The sequence below is a fragment of the Stigmatopora nigra genome, chromosome 12 (assembly GCF_051989575.1).
Source record: "Stigmatopora nigra isolate UIUO_SnigA chromosome 12, RoL_Snig_1.1, whole genome shotgun sequence".
Taxonomy (NCBI): Eukaryota; Metazoa; Chordata; class Actinopteri; order Syngnathiformes; family Syngnathidae; genus Stigmatopora; species Stigmatopora nigra.
Genome location: NC_135519.1, coordinates 2,435,529 through 2,451,083, shown reverse-complemented (window position 1 = coordinate 2,451,083; position 15,555 = coordinate 2,435,529). Strand labels below are relative to the sequence as shown.

At 38.9% G+C, this 15,555-nt stretch overlaps 1 protein-coding gene across 1 annotated transcript in view; it reads right to left on the bottom strand.

The window, feature by feature from the left end:
* ehbp1 (EH domain binding protein 1) overlaps positions 1–13,706 on the bottom strand; it is a 137,140-nt gene extending 123,434 nt beyond the window's left edge. Inside the window, exons 1-4 of the mRNA XM_077730432.1 lie at positions 13,305–13,706; positions 6,149–6,206; positions 5,183–5,278; positions 4,743–4,796 (exon numbers count right to left, since the gene is read on the bottom strand). Coding sequence (XP_077586558.1) covers positions 4,743–4,796; positions 5,183–5,278; positions 6,149–6,206; positions 13,305–13,408 — 312 coding nt within the window. The 5' untranslated portion in view covers positions 13,409–13,706. The remainder of the gene's footprint in view (positions 1–4,742; positions 4,797–5,182; positions 5,279–6,148; positions 6,207–13,304) is intronic.
* Between the last annotated feature and the right edge of the window lie 1,849 nt (positions 13,707–15,555).

Below are 15,555 nucleotides of genomic sequence, written 5' to 3'. Positions count from 1 at the left end.
TAAACTTGTGTGTATGTGTCTAGTGTGTGTCATCATTTATCCTGTACCTACATAAGGGACTAAAGATGGAAATTAGCCCACAGTCACAATAGTTACTCATTTACATAAATATGTTCATTAACATTAATATAAATATGTTCATTATTATATGCTGTCCCTTATCAAATCAACCAATCAACCCATTGTCCTTCTAAGCCTTTTATATTATTAGGCGCATAATTATTTTACAGTGAAACTTCGCCTCTTTGGCGCTGAGTGCCACCCAGCTCAGTGCTGTTAAAGAAGTGGTGCCCTGACTTTTGCCAATTTTCAATCTGATCTTCATTTTTTATTTGGATATTTTATTAGAAAAATGTGAGGTACTGAAGCTGCTAAGTTGTGAAGGATGACAGTATTTTGAATCTGAAGGCGAGCAAGTATCATTCGTCAGTTCAAACGGATTAGATGTCAATCACCGTGAAAGGCAGCAAATGAGTTAAAAGAGCAACTAGAATGAGGAACGTGATAATCGGGCAGCATTCCACGACTTATTTCTGCACTGTGATGAAAGTGGTCATTAGTCAGGTATGTGGTGAGCAACCTAGAAGAAGTCACGCTGCCTCTCTTTGCTCTGGTCCTTTTGCGCGTCTCCCACGCTCTGACCGCGCAACAGTGGCTGACCTGCTTGTCACATGTGCCTTCTATCAAAAGCCAGAAGCCCCTCCAAGCACTTTCTTATGTTGTCCGTTTGATGTGCACAAAGAAAATGACGGGCGAGACAGAGGGCTCACCGTGAAACTACCGAGCGTTCTTTATGTGCTGCCAACATTGTTGAGTAAGGGAACGTGTACTCCTTTTTCAGACAAAATACAGTAATTCGTCACCATTTTCGTGGCTCCAGTACATCAGATTTTTTATATTAAGTATTTTTTTAATCATAGCAATCATCGCAAGCAAAAGACAGGAGATGAAAAATAAAGTCAGGGCTTCGCTTCTTCTTTGGCGCTGAATTGGGTGGCACTTAGCACAGAAGAAGTGAAATTTGACAGTACAAAAGTGGTTAGCATCCTATGGAGTTTTAGTGCAAGTACAAGATAAGAAATTAGTGAGTTATTGAGTGGTGTATGTGTGACTGAGCTGGCTCACCAATACCAGAGAAGTACTTTGACAATATGTACTATCCATAAGCAGAAGGATGCTATAAACTTTATAGCATCCTTCTGCTTATGGATAGTACATATTGTCAAAGTACTTCTCTGGTATTGGTGAGCCAGCTCAGTCACACATACACCACTCAATAACTCACTAATTTCTTATCTTGTACTGGCATGTCCAAAGTCCGGCCCGCGGGCCAAATAAGGCCCGTGGACAAATTTTTACCGGCCCACGGCCTCTATCATGAAATCAATAATACACGGCCCGCCAGCACTGTTGACCACAGTATAAAATAAATGTGTACAAAAAGCTATTTTTCACTTCACCAGAAGATGGCAGTAGCCCTGTGGCCGCACTCTGGCCGCCGTGACCCTTGCGTCATTGTTTCAGCCCAGCCCATTTCTAACATGTAAACAAAAAAAGGAAAGTTGACCGGGAGGGCCGCCGCATCCAGGAGAAGTGGAAATTTGAGTATTTTTTCACTGAAATACGAAACAACTGTGTCTGCCTAATTTGCCAAGAGACTGTGGCTGTTTTCAAGGAATTCAACATTAAGAGGCACTACCAGACGAAACATGCTAGCTACGACAAGCTAACTGGGAACGAACGCGGTGAAAAAGTGAAGCAACTGGAAGCTGTTTTAACGGCACAGCAAAGCTTTTTCACAAGAGCCCGTGAGTCAAATGAAAATGCCACAAAGGCAAGCTACGAAGTGGCAACGCTAATTGCAAAGCACTGCAAACCTTTCAGTGACGGTGAATTTATTAAAGACTGTGTAATGAAAATGGTTGAGAAAATTTGTCCCGCGAAGAAGCAAGAGTTTGCCAATATTTGCCTGGCTCGTAATACTGTGGCACGGAGAATTGAAGACGTTTCATTAGATATTAAGAGACAGTTAGAGGCAAAAGGAACTGAGTTTGACTTTTTCTCGTTAGCGTGCGATGAAGACCTGGACTACATACTGCAGTCAAGATCCCAATATCACCCTTCACATTAGTGCAGGCAAGATATTTGTTAAGTCCTGTGAGTAGAATAAATTCTTAAATCTCAGTTCATTATTTTTTTTGTGATGGTCAAAATCACAGTTTGAATATGCAGTGATCATTGTTTTGTTTTCAGCACTGTTCCTACAGTGAGCATATAATAGTGAATAATATGTGATGTTTCACATGAACTTAGATATCCTTGATAGTTTTCTTAATTTTTTGTGGTTTGTGATTTCGGTAAAAACCTAAATGTAAAAAAAATGTAAAAGTAAAAGTATGCCATTTGTAATTAAAAAAAAAAATCCAAAAAAGTTAATTTGCATTTAATGTTAATGGTTCAAAGAATGTCAGGCTAAAAGTCGGCCCGCACACATTTTCACCTTACCAAATCTGGCCCTCTTTGCAAAAAGTTTGGACACCCCTGCTATAAAGGATATCGAGCCTTCCAAAGTACTAACCACATTTCCAAGCTGTGCAGTAACATTCATAACGAGATGGAGTGCCTTAATTTAATATGGATAAAAGATAAACAGTTAGCAGGAGATACCGTGACCTAGTCACTAATCTGCCAAAAAGCCACTGGAATCTAAATGCACTTGAAAGCAAAGCAAGTATCTGAAAAAGACTCCAGCGAAACCCTTAAAAGTGAGTCTTGGCTCATTCGATAATTTCAAAAGACTAACACTCGGTTCTGAGACACGGAGAAGCCAGGAAGTTCCGACTCGAAACCGCGGTGGAAGACATTTAACATCTTTGCCTCGGTTATTGCACAAGAAGATTTCAATTTAGTGTAACGGGTTAGAGATTAAAAGTTATTAGGGTTTTGTAAAAAGGAAAGTTGTGCGAAATAGAAGAGTCATTAAAAAGCATATTTTTTTTTAGGTTTGTCACGCATTATTTCTTTTTTGATTAATTGTAATAGGAAAAATCCATTCAGATTTCGAACAAATCACTTCTCGACCAGCCTTCTGGAATAGATTGGGGTCGAGAACCGAGGTACTACTCCAGCATAAAGATTTAGTTTACATTCAAATAAGTCATTTTTTTCCAAAATTACTATTTCTTTGCCCCAGAATATTTTACTTAGTATTACTTGTTGAAGTACAACCAAATAAAAACATCACATAAGAAAGACAGTTGTTATACTCACTAACATTTTGGAAAGTGGAATCTTGGGACAGGTCTTGGATATTGACGATAATAGCGGTAGAGATTTATTGCAGGTTATTTATACGCCGAGTGCAAATATTTTTTTGGTGTAGTGGATGGAATTTACTATGTTTATCCATAAAGAGATTATGATTCAATCACAGTTTTTGGGACACAAAATGTCACAAATAGCACAAACAAATTACTGAGATATTATTTAAAATGATATGAGATTTGTATGGGAAGTGTTTTTGTATTCAAACTATGATCTGCTTATATTGACAACTACAAAAATGGGCAAAATGTTTACTAGTAACTGGCTCAAAGACGAGCTGGACAATTTGAAGTTATGAGAAAATTATCAGACTAGAGGTTTAGTCAGCCTAAGTAATACTTACTTCCCTTAAGAAAGAAATGACAACTAAAATGTTAAAGCGATAGAGGCCAGCTATAGAATTGATTGCCATACTGACGTCGCACAAGACGAACCATTTGTCAGAACTTGTAACTCGGATGATTCACAATGCACTTGTGTTACCAAATTCATCCGGTTTACAGTACAGTTGATTTAAAAGCAGAAGTAAAATGCAGAAGCTTTGGCAATGGTGTGAATTTCGAGGCATTTAAATCGGATATTTGGTATTTTTCTGAAGTGGTTCCCTCCGAAAAAAAAACTTGGGTGACAATTTTTGGGGATTTACAGAGGGAGGTTGTCCGGATTCCCAAAGTTTGCGTCGCCTGCCTAGGTAAACTCCAGAAATGTCTGAGAAGTTGGCAGCTCTGGTAATTTATTTTCAGGGTTGTTGTTGTTTTTTTAAATTTATTTTAATCTTGTCTCTTCTGATTAATTCATTTTGAAATTGTATTTTTTAATTAATATTTGCTTCTTTTAATTTTTTTACGTTAACCGCCAGTGGAATAAAATAATTTTAAAAAAAAATAAGCAAGCAGAACTTATTGAGATTGTGGGAGATAGCCCTGTTATGAAATCACAATAATGAGATTAAGACTTCCAGGTATCTCGATCACCGCTGCTCAGAAAAAAAAAAATTTAAAAAAGTTATTTTAAAAAAGAACCCCCAAAATAAAATCAGAAAAACACAGTTTAGGGGAAAATTAACTCAAAAAACAACCCCAGGGTAAATTATTTAGAAAAACCTAGTGAATGCAATACACTTCCGTACATAATAAATCAGCAAATTCCGCCTTTTGTTTGTATTAGCTAATTTATCTGAAATTAACTGCATGAACTTAAGTACACTAGGTCCAAAGCAAGACAAATGTGGCGTATTATTCTAAAGTGTAACAGCATTTTGCGACCACACGATGGCAGACTATGCATGCCAAGATGAACGAGGACAGACTCACTACCTTCACATTTAAAAGGGCAACATTCAATAAGCCAGTTGGAGTTGTGAGATATTAAAAATGACGAAGTCAACAGAGCTAATATATACACAAAAGATGACTCACGTTTTCAATGACAAACGTCCATTCTTTGTCTTCAAATTCCTCCGCATGCGGATCCTGCAACGGGGCAAAGGAGAGGATTATTAACACGTTCACTGCCATTGACCGCAACAGACGTTCAATCCATGTCAGAGTGAGAGTGGCTGGGAATAAAGGCTCATTCGGTACCCAAAAACTATATAAAATTCACACAAGGAGGACTACATTAATGATTTTGTATAATGGTTTCTTTTCTGACTGAGGCTTGTCACCGATCAATATTGCTTACTGTCAACAAGGGGAGACAATACTCTCACAAGCAGATACTAAAAGCCCTCTCGGTTGCTGCTACGGTCTTAATAGTTTAAGTGGCACTCATTGTTTCATTGCTTGTAGCTAAGTGGCAAGCAACAACGTTTATGTTGGGCATCAGCAAGACTAAATGCAGAAAGACATAAAGGTACCTTGAAGAGCGTTACTGTGATTTCAATGTTCTCTGGTACGGGCCACACCACCACACCTCTGTAGGGGTTTTTGATACCAGGTTGCCAGCTGTGAGACTGTAAAATGGAGTGAAGACAATAAGCATTTACAACAGAAAAATATGACAGGATGGTTCCAAGGGTTGACTAGTCAGAGTACACTGTACTCTGTACTCTGACTAGTCAACCCAGTACAGTATACCTTGACATACGAGCAATTTGTGCCAAGACAACAACAACAGCAATATTTGCACCAGAAAAATGCCTCTCGAATCTGATGAAGAGGACTTGAAGTAAAGCTCCAATAACCTGTTTATTATTTAAATTAAGCAGAGGGAAAAAAATCACTGTGAGTACAGTACTTTAACTATCTAGATTTCCTAGATTATATTTAAATATTAATAGATTATAGTCTTTTTATATCCGTGTAAGTGATATTTAATAAATACACTTCTTGATTATTGTACTTTTGTACTTGTATTTTTGTATAGGCGTGAAAAATGTAGTATGGTATGTAGTAATAATAGAGGTGATTCTACTCCGTGGTTTTTCGATTATCGCGGTCATATCTGGTCTACATAAACCGCAAAAAAACAAGGGATTAGAGTATATACTGTAGTTCTTTGATTCTTATCATATTTGGTATGTAGTGTGGCTATTTACCTCGTTTCATAATTCTCTTATTTATATTCTCTCTTAAAAACACACTCAAATTAATCAGGCCCCATTAAAAACAAATAAAAAATCCTATTTAAAAAAAATGATTTGGCAGATTGGATTTTTTTATGATACATCTGAAGTAAAGTGTGGCTCTTTGACACTCACAGTTTAAAATTTTAGCTCTTTTTGTCTAACTTGTTTACCACCCCTGCTCGTGGGCAGAAGCACAGCTGATGGTAATGGCATCCAATTTCTAAATTTGTGGTTAATAACGATAATATTACAAACCTTTGAGGATTTCCGCCGACTCCTGCGGGTCCAAACCACCACCAATTTGTCTGGCTGCCTGGAACACAGGACAGTAAAGTGTGGGATTAAAAAAAGCAAAAGTGATTTTGTGATTTACGTCTTTCAAACGGATTTTTGAAAAATACACGGCTTTGAGGGTGACAAAAATCAAGCACAATTTAAAATGGCATTCTGATATTCTGCAAAATTCCAAACTTTCAGATTTATTTGGCAAAACTTTAAACAACGTTTTTAAATATGATATTGTATTTCTCCTTTTTGCTGAATTTAAGACCGCATTTATACACCAATGTAACTATTCGATAGGTAGTGTCGATTCTGTGACGAAGACTTTAAAAAAAAGAGAGAATTAAGACCAAAAATGTATTTTGAGCACTCAGTGTAACTTCTCAATTATATACCACTTTCTTGCAAGATACATAGTGTAAATCATGTAACAATTTGATTTAAGTTTTAATTTACAAAATAGAAGATAAACGTAAACTGCACTAAAACAATTGTTATGTCATGTTTTGAAAATGCAGCAATTACCCATAAAACACACTGCTTAGGTAAATAAATGACGAGAAGCTGCTTGCTGATACATGCAGATATTGCGTAATGTTCCATACTTGTTCCACTCCAATTCAGCATTATAATAATAAATAAGTATTGCTAAGGCGAGGTGGGCTGGGAGAGGATGTGGCCTTTTCCAATGAGGCAAGAGGAAGGAAGTACTTCATATACAAACTGACTTCATTGGAGAAACAGAGAAAACACACCACCAGTCATTTTATTATAATTACACAATATGAATATGACCTTTTCCACTAACTAAAAAATGTTCGACACAAGTTATACTATCCTCGTTTCGGATAACTCACTTAAAAAACAAAATGTATTGAATTGCATATAATGATTCTGACAAGACCCATTCATTTTAGCACGAGTGGTCAATACATCAACCAGGCAAACAACATTGGATTGGATAACTTTATTCATCCCGTATTCAGGAAATGTTGTTGTTACAGTAGCAAGAGGGTGAGAATGCAGATATAGGAAAGGCATTTTAGACATAAATAGATCGGTAATAAGTTAATAAATAAATACATGAATAAATATATAATTAAATATGCGTGTTGCTGAGGTATATACATACACATACGCACATGCACATATACGCATACACATATACAAATATACATATACGGATATACAAATGCATACATATATTCATTCATTAAAAAGACAAGTGGGGCATTTGGGTAAGGGAAACGTAGCCATGACTGATGTACAGCTCCTGATAGCAAATATAACAATCTGTGAGGGATCATAAAGATATCTGGTTATAATAAACAAAACGCGACAGCAAAAGTAGCATTCATCCTTCTATTTACAGGGGCAGCTGTAGTTGTGCGAGTCTTTGGTGCCAACTTCCAAAACGGGAATGTGTCAGGAGAGTGAGGTCAGTATCGCTGGCAGGAAAGGCTCGGTCTGGCAGTCGCCGGTTGGCTGCCTGCCATGATGAACACACGCTCAACACAAGAAAAGTGTCACAGCCTGACACACGCTGCTCACTGAACTCAAATCACTGACTCAACTCTTATACCCAGCCAAAACTTGGAGATTTCACATTCACTAATGTTCTTAGCAGCAACATCATATTATAATAGCCTTTAAAACACCTTAATCATTTACTCTGAACTGATTCTTTGATTGCATACATCTGTCAATTTCGCCACCAGCATCCAGAAAAGAATATAATCCAATTGAATAATAAAAGACACATCAAGGAAGGAGAAAGGTCATTGAAGAGGAGGCCAGGTTGAGATCGAAAGTAAGATGACACCTTCTTAATAGCGACTGAGGTCATCGTGTCAGGCTTCATGACCTGATGGATTATTCAGGACTACCATCAGAGCTGCTTGCTTTGAAGACTATCTTGAAACTGAAGACTGATTTTTTTCAGGAACTCCCAGGTTGTTGTAACTATTAAAACAATTCCAATTTCGATCAAATATGTTCTACATGTAAAATGTCCCACGGTCTTTAGGGGCTTCTATCATAGCCTAGGCTCAAAGAATCTAAATAAACTGTTCGAACACAAAAAAAACGACCCCCAAATTCCACTGACTGAATCGAGGATACGGCTTATATGTGCACAAATTAGACTTGAAGTCCACAAAAATGTAAGGTGACAAAGACAAAATGATATAATGCAAGACAATGCGGCCGATACTTATTTCAAAATGGAGCAAAGATAAACAGATAAATGCATAACAAAATTTATTTTGAAGTTCATGAATGAAATTCAAGAGAAAAATTAACAATCTTGCATAAAACATGAAAAAAACTCACTTGTGCCTGCCATTGCTCGCTTTAGGAATGTGCAATCCAGCAGACGATACCTTCGATTCATGCAGCATGTCAGAAATATCACGTGTGATTCTTTTTCTTAAGATTTTCCCTTTAAAATAACACATGTGTACACTCTAATAAAACTAAGAATCCCATATTCAATAGTCAAAATTGTGAATCAGGGGGGCATTTTATACAGGAGAAATAGCAAAATTCAACGATTTTAAGATGTCGGCTAATATGCGAGAAAATACTGTAATCACCCGATAACATGTTTGCACAAAAGACCCAGAAGACAGTTGTATTTAAATCTTTGCAATTGCGTCTGAAATGTCGTCATTTTGTGATATTCTCCATATCTATAAAGGGTTAGTAGAGGTAAGGGTAAATACATTTTTCATTCATTCAGTTTCCGTATGACTTATCCTCACAATGCTGGAGCCTATGCCAGCCCACTATGGGCACCAGGTGAGGGACACTGTGAATTGATGGTCAGCCAATCGCTTGGCACAAGGACACTGACAACCATTCATACTCACACTGATACCTAGAGCCAATTTAGTTTGCAATTTGTTTTAGGGGCTGCCCAGTGGTGCAACTGGTTTGTGCATCAGACTCACAGGTCCTGGGCTCAAATCCATGTCCATCTGTGTGGAGTTTGAATGTTCCCCTGCGTGGGTTTTCTTCGGGTACTCCAGTTTCCTCCCACATTCTAAAGAGCATGCATAGTTGGCTGGTTGAACAGTCTAAATTGCCCCAAGGTATGAGTGTGGTGAGCATGAATGGTTGTGTGTCTCCTCGGGCCCTGTGATCGACTGGCCACCGATTCAGGGTGTCCGCCGCCTCTGGCCTGGAGTTAGCTGGGAATGGCTCCAGCACCCCTGCAACCCTATTGAGGATAAAGCGGTTCAGAAAATGAGATGAGAATTTATTTCAGGATTTTTTTTAAAAATAAAGCAGGGCGGATGATTGGTTAGCACATCTGCCTCACAATTCTGATATTGAACGTTCATCCATGGTGGTTTCCTAACTTTCAATGTGAAGTTTGCATGTTTTCGACATCCCTGCGTGGGTTTTCTCCAGGTACTCCTATTACACAAAAGCAACTTGTTTCACTGTATATACATTCTACTGTTGTGTTTACTTTTAAAATCATTGGCTGCTTAAAAAATCATGTTGACATTGGATGGGGATGTGCACACTAGAATGAAGTCTTCTTTTTGTATGTGTTGCATTTGAAACAAAAAACCAACAAACCAAAAAAGGGTAAACAGATAACTTTACAGCAGTCGTGACATTATGGCATGACGTGCTTAGAGCCTTTTCAAAACTTCTTGGGTGCCGGTTAAATATCTTGAATGGCCAATACACATTTGAATGAATGTTAGATTTCATTAATGGCAATAGACATCCAATCCATTTGAACAGAGTGGCAATCAAGGGCAGTTTTCATGGGAATGTTTAGCTACAGATTAACATAAATGCAGACATCTACTCTCAAAAGTAAATCTTTCTTAATTCGTACACACCACTGCACGGAAAACAAAACAACAGCTAAGCACCAAGCCCACGTTGACAGAGGAAAAACTGTAGCACCGGCTGCTGAAGCTAAACCCCCAGCCTTCAGTCTGCTCTGGGAAGACACGTGCATTCTTTTCATTCCATTCCCTGACACATCTGTCCCGGGTCCAGGCGGTGTGCCGGGGCCTGTGTAGATCCCCCCTCCACTGTGTAGAACCCCCCCCACCCCCTCCGCTCGAGCGACTTGACAATACGTGCCCGCAGGGCGATGGGTTTCTGCAATCACTTTTGCTGCAACTCTTCCAGGAAAAAGAAACCTTTCTCCTGGTATAATGGAACACTTATTCCTACTTTTTCAGACAAACTTTAATGGATTGTAAACCTGTCTATACTGTATGCGAATAGTATTTACAGTAAATCTCTGTACAGGGATGCTCTCCACGTGCTCACATAGCTTAGTCCTGACATTCCAGATTCCAACCACGAAATGTGAATGTTTCGTTCATTTAACTTACTGCTCGCCATTGACACCAAAGGATGTTCAATAAATTTCTACTGGAAGATCTGGCAAAACACAACAACTTTTACATGCAGCCAAAATTCGGATCAAGGTCAAAGTTCTGGTTGTTTTAAATATACACAATTATCTCTTTACAGCATTGGTGGCCAAACTTTTTGACTTAAACGTCTACCTGTTACGGACTCAACCTGCACAATCTACTTTTTCACCGGGCCATTGAAACAGCTCAGCAGTTATGCATGTTGATGTACCTCCCATCAGTTCTTGAGCCAATGATATTGGCTCAACACTTTGTGCTTGAAGTTTTGTGGATTTGCTGCATTGTGGTGTATCAAAAAGTATTCAACAAAATAATTAATGAATAAATAAACTGTATTTACTCGCATATAAGCCGCATTTGTCGGACAAAAAAATGACTAAATTGAGGGTATGGCTTATATGCGCATAAAAAGACCGCATGCACGAAACTGCAAGGTGACTAAGATGAAACGTCATAACACCATAAGGAAAAAAAATGCGGCCGATACGGTCATTTATTACAATATATAGAAAAGATAAACAGATGAAACGCTAAAGACAATTTATTTTGACGTCTATGAATGATATTCAAGAAAAAACATATCTTGCATAATACGTGAAAAAACTCTCTTGTGCCTGTCACTGCTGCAAAAGTATTAGAGCCAGCTGAATCTTTCCAGTCGGTATGAGTGTGTGATCACCAGACAAGCTACTCTGTGTATTTTTTCACAAATTGTGTCTGAATGGTTTGTTGACCACAACATCCAACACCCGCAGCTGACTTGTGATTCCTCTGCGGAATGATCAATAAGTTGCCATACAACGCCTTCACTTCTGTATTGAATGGATCAGACAAGTGTCCACAAAAAACCAACCAAAATCAACATGTTCATTTTTCTGAGTCCCCTACGCCATCTGCCCCACACAACTTTGAGCCAGTCCACTACAAGCTTGATTTCCATATAGACCTTTTTCCCGGGCATGGATAATAATGCCAGCTGGCACCGCCTCCTTAGATACTATCTTACATTTGGGATATCTACACATATGGGAGTTTAGTTCTATCTGCCAGGTAAGCAACATGACATTAGCACGTTCTTCTCATTTCCATTCGATTTTTAAATAACATATTTCTCACATTTCTTGTGTACAGTGACAGGTGTTTACATGTCAAAAAACTCAGGTTTCTGATCAGCATTGCCAATCTGATCCAGTGGGTAATAGCACATTTTTCTTAAGTTGATCACATAGCACTGAAAAGACAACAGCTTCTCTCCAAAGTCAGAGGGCAGGTGCTTGGCTAGACTTGTTCTGTATCACAGCGTTAGTCCGTTACGCCACATCATTCTTTTACACCAGCCAAGGCTTGCATTGAAGTGAACAGTGGGTACGTTTAGCTCTTTGGCTATTTCCACGGCTTTGAGCTGAATGAAAGATCTGCTGATGGGCATCAAATCCTTTCGTTTCTGGTCCACATACGCGCACACCCTCCTATTGAGCTATTGGAAGCGTCCGCTCTGATGAACACTGAAAGCATTTATTTGACTGAGAGCATTTTCCAGGCCATCTTCTTTTGCTCTACATATCCGTATATTACAGTCAATGACAACATTTTTCACTTCACAATCGCTTTGCAATTGTTTGAAGAGTCTCAAACATTAGCATCCTCTTGAAGTTTGCACCATAAATTCTTCTCATCTGCCGGTTTACCGGTCCGATCTTCGACCCAATTTTCTACAGATTGTCGCTATGTTTCTCCATTTTCTGTTACCACTTCTCTTATTTTCCTCTCTTTACTTTCTTACCGCTATCTTATATTTTTTTCTCCGTGCTACCGTTCTTTTTATTTATTCATTTTCGTGAGGGCTTGGGGAGTTGAGTTCAGCATTCGCGTTAAAGATATCTGCCGTCATCTAGCGTTGTGAATGAGTATGATGTCCAGACTCCGAATATAAGACCACCAAAACTTTTTCAATCGAATTGCAATGCAAAAGAAACATGCTCCGGGCCACTAGAGTACTTCCTGTTACTCAAAAAAGCTTTGTAAATACAGCTCCCACAGAAAGGATTTGTACATGTTTACATGGACTTGCATATTTTTGATTGAATAGCCCAGTCACTGCCATACCTTCCCTGTTCAAATGGATTGGAAATCCGTAAGAAAATGAGTTAAAGTCTGGTCCAAAATCTAAATTTTTGTGAAAAGGTACGGTTGATTTTCTCCTCCAGTGAACTGATCCTTAAAGTCAACCATTGTCATAGAAGCTAAGGTGGAAATTCCAAAGTACAGTGTTCCCTCGCTACTTCGCGGTTCAGCCACTGCGGATTCAGAGCTTCGCGTTTTTTGGGGGGGAAAAAAAATACAAATATTACATTGAGACAACATATTTTACAGTTTTTTTGTTATAACATGAATTTCACTCTCTCTACCCGTGTTCTATATGGTGTACTGTATACAGAGGGGATAAATAAATAAATTAAATATATATATATATATTTAAATTAAAATTAAGCATTTTTGAAGGGGCATCCTACTTCGCGGAAATTCACTTATCGCGGGTGGTCCCGGTCCCCATTAACCGCGATAACCGAGGGAACACTGTAATTCCAACAAACATTCAGGTTACCATCGGCTTGACGGTAGGCAAGGTAAGCCTCCTCAAAAGTCACCACTCAAAAAAGGATCACAGCGAACTCACAAGCCGACAAACATAGGTGTTTTAAATATCCATCACTTACCATTTCTTGGTGCACTCCACCATCAGCTCCTGGTAGGATGCCACAAACTGGAATTTTGAGGCGTGTTTCCCCACACGTTGCAGTCGTTTCCAAACCGAAGCCATGTTGTAGATATCCTTTTTTGGGCTTTTTCCCCTCTTTTCCTGTTCGCACCACTTCACCCTAGTGTTTACCACAGGAAGGCGACCGCCAGACACATAGTTAAAGTCTTAAATAAAGACACACACGAGATAAGACATCCAAGAGCGGCAGCAAAGGCAAAAATTCCAATGTCGGATTCAAGATCTCGGTGGCAGAAGCTCAGTGCAACGTGCATTATCTTGTGAGCGAAAACATTCCACAATTTCCAGCGGCATGATGAGTAATCCGCTGGGTGTTCATGTTATTGTGACATCTCAGGAGGTTGCTGCAAAACAAATCAGTTTAATTTGGTCAGAACAAAAGGCTTTTTTGAGTGTATTAATAAACAACAGGGCTGTATTAAACAGCAGTGGAAATCATAAGTTCATTCTTTTTCTGAATTGCTTTATCCTCACTAGAGTCGCGGGTGGCTGGAGTCTATCCCAGCCAGAGTTGGGGGACAGCCTGAATTGGTGGCCAGTCGATCACAGGGCATGAGGAGATGGACAACCATTCACACTCACACTCATACTTAGGAGCAATTTAGAGTGTCCAATCCGACTACCATGCATGTCTTTGAAATGTAGGAGGAAACCAGAGTACCCACGCAGGCCCAGGGAGAACATGCAAACTCCACACAGGTGGACCGACTTGGATTCAAACCCAGGAGCACAGAGCTGAGGCCAACACACCTACTAACGGGACCCTGGAAATCATGATTTTTTAACTCAAAATAATTCCAAACTATTAGCTTTTTTTGGTCCGAGTATTACTGTATTAAGAACCTCACAATTCAAATACATAGTTTGGTTGATTGAAATGCTTCGGTAAGAATTCATTAAGAAATAAAAACCTACAAATGGTAAAGCTGACAGTTTATTTTGATTTTCATACTCACAATAAGAGATCTGTGGTGTCACGTCACATTACCAGCAAGGAAAAAAAACATACACTGACATTAATTAAAACCTTCAATTTGCCTCTATTTTGTATTTAAACTTCAGAGGACTCCTATTTGAACCTTATCACATCATCTCAATTGAAATGCTGTTAATTCCTTTTTAAAAGAATTGTTCGAGGTATCATAAATACTTGGCCATTGATGGCAACACAAATTTAATCTATAATGATAAGTACACAAACAAGATTTTTCACTGGCAAACTTTCCCACTCTAAATGGATTTAATAAATGGCAACGGAAAAAAACAACATTTTCTACTAATAAGAACAATTCTGAAGGAAAAAAATGAGTAATCACTAACCCCTTGGATTCACTTTACATTTAATGCCAAGTGTCCCACGTGATCCCGCAAAAACACCCACCCACCACCACCACCACCACCATATTGACAAGCCTCCCTGGGCCAGTGTGGGTTTTCTCTGGGTACTCTGGTTTCCTCCCACATTTCAAAGACATGCATGGTAGGCTGATTGGACTCTCTAAATTGCCGCTAGGTATAAGTGTGAGCTTGAATGATTGTTTATCTCCTTGTGCCCTGCGATTGGCTGGCCACCAATTGAGGCTGTCCCCCGAATTTAGCCCGAAGTCAGCTGGGATAGGCTCCAGTACCCCCCGCGACTCTAGTGAAGATAAAGCGGTTCAGAAAATGAGATGAGATATTGACAGTGATGTTTATTTATTTCTTATTCATTATGTATTTGTCTGTCTTTGTTATGTGAGCACTACGTGGTCAAAAGCTTTAAATCTCACTATACATATCTAATGACAATAAAAGAATTCAATTCGATCACATAAGAACAGAACAATGTCATAAACAGAAGACATGTATATAGATGAAGATAATTCCGTAAAAGGTTTAGAAGTAACAATATTGTTTCATTAAACGGTTACGTCAGACTACAATAAAATCCAATTTCATATCTATGACGCCAAAAGCAACCACTAATAAAAAAACATGAACATATAACCAGCATCGGAGGTCAGAAAATAAATGGCGCATAGTAGTTGATTTTTTGGAGATGGGAAAATGATGCTGATGAATCCAGGAAGTAGTCGGTGCCGCGATCCGTCCACCGCTAACTTCACCAGGCAACATGACTTTCGGAGCCGACGAGATCGGATGACACTCACCTTGGCGTGAGAACCGACCCCCCTTCTGCCGGCAACCTT